General features: G+C 36.3%; 1 protein-coding gene across 2 annotated transcripts in view; it reads left to right on the top strand.

Moving 5' to 3' along the window:
• The first annotated feature begins 4,518 nt into the window (after window positions 1–4,518).
• Window positions 4,519–5,182, top strand: part of LOC21407381 (ATPase ARSA2) — a 14,995-nt gene continuing 14,331 nt past the window's right edge. Inside the window, exon 1 of one of the 2 annotated variants that reach the window (XM_024163191.1) lies at window positions 4,519–5,002. In XM_024163191.1, the coding sequence (XP_024018959.1) occupies window positions 4,742–5,002 (261 nt within the window). In that variant the 5' untranslated portion in view covers window positions 4,519–4,741. Of the gene's footprint in view, window positions 5,003–5,058; window positions 5,156–5,182 lie in introns of those variants that run through there. The other variant, XM_024163190.1, reaches the window with a different exon arrangement.

A 5,182-nucleotide genomic window follows, 5' to 3' on the forward strand; every position in this document is an offset into this window, starting at 1 on the left:
AAACAGGGCCAACTGCCCTTTCACGTGGCATGGCTGGAACCTCAGCCATGCCACTCATCTCCCTTCTCTGGCCATGTTGAGGTGGGGGAAGGAGTAACATAGGAAGGAAAAAAAAAATTGACTTTCTCAATCTCTCCCAAAACCTCAACTCCATTTCATGTTTTTCACTTTTCCTTTCTCATTCCCCCATCCGACTCTCTCTCTCCCTCGATCTCCCTTCCAAGAAAAAAAAAAGAAGAGCCTTGATCAAATTATAGGTTAACAATAAATCTAACAAAAATATATATCAAATTTTTGCAAACACTAGTCAACATAAAAATAACAAGTTATCCCTTAAAAAACAAGTTATCCATTAACTATACCATATATGTAGTGAACACGTTCATGGATTAAAACTATGCGATTAAAATCATTTTCAATTTACGTGTATTTTTTGTGAGAGAAAATACTGTAGCGAACCATGAATCATGATTCAAATAGGGAACGAATCCCTTTACCAAACGGGCTCTAAAACTATTTGAGCAAAAATTCTCGATTCGTTTATCTTTTTTGTCCAACAAAATATAATTAAAAACCTAAAATCAAAACCAACTCTAGGAAAAATTTCAATAAAACAAAACACAAAAGAGAAAGGAAAAAAAAAAAACCATACATTAAAATTTGATAAAACTTTCTCATCTTGTTCCATTATTTGGTGAACTCTCTACCCTATTTGTTCTTCAACTTAAGAAATTACGTGGAGAAGAAAAGATTCAATTATGTGGAGGGAAAAAGATTCCAATAGAGTTTTTTATTTTAAAAAATATTTTTTTCAAAAAAAAAGGAAAGTAAACCTTTTAACAAACCATATTTTAAAAGTAGATGGGTGTACATAAGAATATTTATGGAACTTGGAGGAATTTTAATTTTAAAAAGAGAGTAATTTTAATTTTTAAATACATTAGGGTGCTTAATAAAATCTTAGGTGTAAGTAAAATTTTGAGAAAAAAAGGGAAATAACCCCCAAACTAGTACCCCAAAAAATTTCTAACCCTCAAAGATTAGCTCATTCATTTCTATCCTTTTACAATTAAAATAATAAAAATAGTTAAATTAAACATTTTTAAAATTCTAAAGTTACTCTAAATAGTCCACTGGTAAATATAAGATATGCCTACGGTCTCTCATTGCCGGCAGGTCTCCCATTGTCGGCTGACCGCCGACCATAATCTAATAGGTTATGATCCATAACCTGACAGGTTGTGATATATAATCTAGCATGTTACACCCGCCGATGGCCGCATCTTGATAGGTTATGATCTATAACCTAACAAATTACACCGGTCGCTGGCCAGTCTCCGGCCGGCCGCCAGTTATAACCTGACAGGTTATGATCCATAACTTGACAGATTACACTGGCCGCTGTCCATAATCTATCAGGTTATAATCTATAACCTCACAAATTATACTGGCGATGGCCATAGTCTATCAAGTTATGATCCATAATTTGATAAATTACGCCGGTTGCCGATCATAGGCGCCGACCATAGTTTATCAACTTATTACCCATAACCTGATAGATTATGCTTCATAACCAGCCAAAATATAAAGCATAGTATGCTACATTATATTGTTTTTTCAATAAGTATCACTAGATTTATAGCAACAATAATCAAATTGAAAAATTAAAACACAAAAGAAATATTCAAGAAGTTCAACATTTTCCAAGAATCTATCGATTTCATCTGGTGAATTAAAAGCTAAAATACTGAATCAGTCGTAGTAGTTATAAATATTCTTAAAACCACCATTAACTTCCGTATAACTTACAGACCATGTAAAAGTCTTTACTTGATATTTTCATCAAAACTCTCGATATTTTCATCATTTGAGTTTTCATCTTAGATGCCAAAGTTAGTACAAAAAACTAAAAATCTTTACTTGGTTACTTCCACAAAGAGCTTCATTGGCCAAACCCAAATTAAAATCCGTTTCATTTTCAACAATATGTTATTTTCCAATCAGTTTCGAGAGTTTTGATTTACAATGTTCTATGTAACAAAACAATAACAAAAAAATTACGAAAATATTGTGTTTGTTTGTGATAGAAATGGCAACATGAAACATCAAAAGCTTTCAATATTTTCCCAACTGAATAGAAGATAGCAGAATAGACCCTTTTATCATGTTATTCAAACATTTTTAAGTTGACTGTAGTACACTTATCACTATAGAATATTTCTTAAGCCAAAGAGACATTCTATGCTCAAGCAGATGTACAGTTTTTCTCCTTTACTTCTAAAAAGGAATTTTGATGTTCTCCTTTTTCCATTTTGTATTGTTAGGTAAAGAGTGCGTTTACAGATTAATGCTGCCGTTCACAGCCTAACAACAAAGCAAAATTGTAATATAAGCTAAGTAAAATCTAATTAAAGAGAATTACCTTGACAATCAGATTGGACCAATGACAGCTCGGATGTCCTAAGCTTCAACAACATTAGATTATCCTCTGATTTTTATATAACTAATAGCTTAATTGTCTTGAGTTCCATGAAAAGAATTGGAAGAGGCCATATAGCTAAAATTGAATCAACTGTAGGCGAAGCAAAAACATCCCCACAAATAGCTGCTATAAGCATCCCTTCCCCCACAAATCCGGCATGTACAGGCTCATGTCCACTTCCACCCCGTGCATTGTCACAACATATTATATTACATTTTGTGGGATTTTTTAAGTCAATAGGCCCCAAATGTACACCCATTCAATTCGTAGACCCGTTATAAATAGAATTTCAATTTTCATTTTTTTATTCCTGGGATAAGAGTGAATGACCAAAATATCCTTTAAATGGGGAGGGAAAAATGACGGGTCACCTTAAAGAGAGGCAAAATTATGCCCGATCAGATCTTTCTTACTGGAAAGACCGGTTGGCAATTTTCTTACAGGGCACACCAGTAAGAACTTTCTGACCAGACTCAGGTTTCTTACCGCTCCCACCAGTCAGAACGGAAAGAAATGACAGACGTGAGTTTCTTCGATTTTGCAGATTACTCAACTCCGAAGAGGCCATGAAATAGCATGATTCTTGTTGGTTTTTCAAATAAAATACCAAACCACGATTACCCAGCATTCAAACAATGAATTAAGCATAAAAAATACAAGATTTGAGAGAATACTAGAGGTAGGGGCATTCTCCGGCGGTGAAAGGCGGCGCCGCCGGTGAACTTTGGCCGGCAACGTTTCCTCGTGACTGCCCAGCGAAGGAGGGGATTTAGCTCCTCCTTTTCAAACGTTTTTTCTTTTAATTTGAGAGAAAAAGAGAAGGGCATTTAGGGAATACATATTTTTTCATTTAATGAGAGGCCTACTCATTGAAACTTTCTATTTTGGAGCCTACTCATTAAACACATTACACATTTTAAGCCTATTTTTCAAAAGGAGCAAATTCCTTGAATTTTCATTATGAGCGCTGCACTGGCAAAAATAGATTCGATTAAAAAGCCAAATCAAAATAAATATCTAACAAACTATACGGAGAAAAAGAAAATTACTAAAATCAGAATAAAAAAGAAATAATAATAACAGTAAAACCAACCTAGTTAGAATGGAGGCCGCGTTAAAGACGACCGGAGGTCGAAAACATCGTCGAAATCGGCTGATCTGGAGAAAGAGAGGGAAGAAGCTTGTCTGGTTTAGACGCTGATGGCAGCGTTGGTGCCGCGCTTGGTAACGGCGCAACAAAAGAGGTGCGTGAGGCTGCAACCTACAAGGTCAGAGGAGATTAGAGAATCAGAGGAAAAGATCGGAGTTTCCAGTGTCACAACACCTCCCTTAGCGACATAACTTCCAAATGTGACAACAAATCAGAGGTGTGACTTCGGCGAGTTTCAAATCGCGACAGCTATATCTGCATGGAAAAGAGAAAAGGTGCAGTGTAGGGGAGAACTACGACAGCCGGAGAGAGAAAGAGGAGAGAGATATGAGCAAAGAGGAAAGAGAGGAGTGGAGAAGAGAGACAGGGGTGGAGGAGCCTTGGCTACGGTGGAGAAAGGAGGCGGCAAGAGAGCGAGGAGATCAAATGACATGGAGGAGAGATAGAAGCAGAGGGGGCGGATGGAGGAGAGAGAGAAGTAGATGGGGTGAATGGAGAGAGAGAGAGAGGAAGATGTCAAGATATATTGAGTGTGTTTAGAACTCGTTCTAAAATAATTTTATTTTTTGTATAAAAATAGAAATAAAAACGTTTTCAATTTCAGATAGAAATTATTTTTAAAAATGAGTTTGGTAATTTTATTAAGAAATTATTTTTAATATAAAAAATTCATAATGTCTCTTTCTACTTAAAAGAAAAAAAACAAAAACAAAAAATAAATTTATTTTTCACTAATTTTATACTAAATTAAAAAATTATTTTTATTTTTAATTATGTCAAACATCGTTATAATTAGGGATATTTTTATCTTTTAAAATATGATTAAAATATCAAAATAAGAAGGGTCGACTTTATTAAAATGGTAGAAATTATGATCTAGGTTATCCGGAGGTAAACTAAATTTTCTGTAAAATTTCCCTTCCAATTAAAATCCAGCCCCATCAACGAACGCCCACTACTCGACACTGGCGTGTTGGTTCTGCCCAGTTCTATTCGATTCCATTTGATTCGAAGTAATTCCAAATTCAGAACTGACTCGTTCTTCTCTCTCCACTAGATTTCGAAGAGAGAGAGACTCGGAGAAGCAAAATTAGGCTCAGCTCAAAATTATGGCGGCAGACTCGGAATTACCGGAGGGAACTGTCCAGAACATTCTGGAGCAGGAGAGCCTGAAGTGGGTGTTCGTCGGCGGCAAGGGCGGCGTCGGAAAAACCACGTGCAGCTCAATCCTCTCCATTCTCCTCTCGACGGTCCGATCCTCCGTCCTCATCATCTCCACCGACCCCGCTCACAATCTCAGCGACGCCTTTCAGCAGCGATTCACCAAGACTCCCACTCTCGTCAATGGATTCTCCAATCTCTACGCCATGGTAAACAGTCTCTTTCGATTTATTAGATATATATATATATATATATATATCATCATCTCCACCGACCCCGCTCACAATCTCAGCGACGCCTTTCAGCAGCGATTCACCAAGACTCCCACTCTCGTCAATGGATTCTCCAATCTCTACGCCATGGTAAACAGTCTCTTTCGATTTATTAGA

Source organism: Morus notabilis, unplaced genomic scaffold (genome assembly GCF_000414095.1).
Source record: "Morus notabilis unplaced genomic scaffold, ASM41409v2 Scaffold98, whole genome shotgun sequence".
NCBI lineage: Eukaryota > Viridiplantae > Streptophyta > Magnoliopsida > Rosales > Moraceae > Morus > Morus notabilis.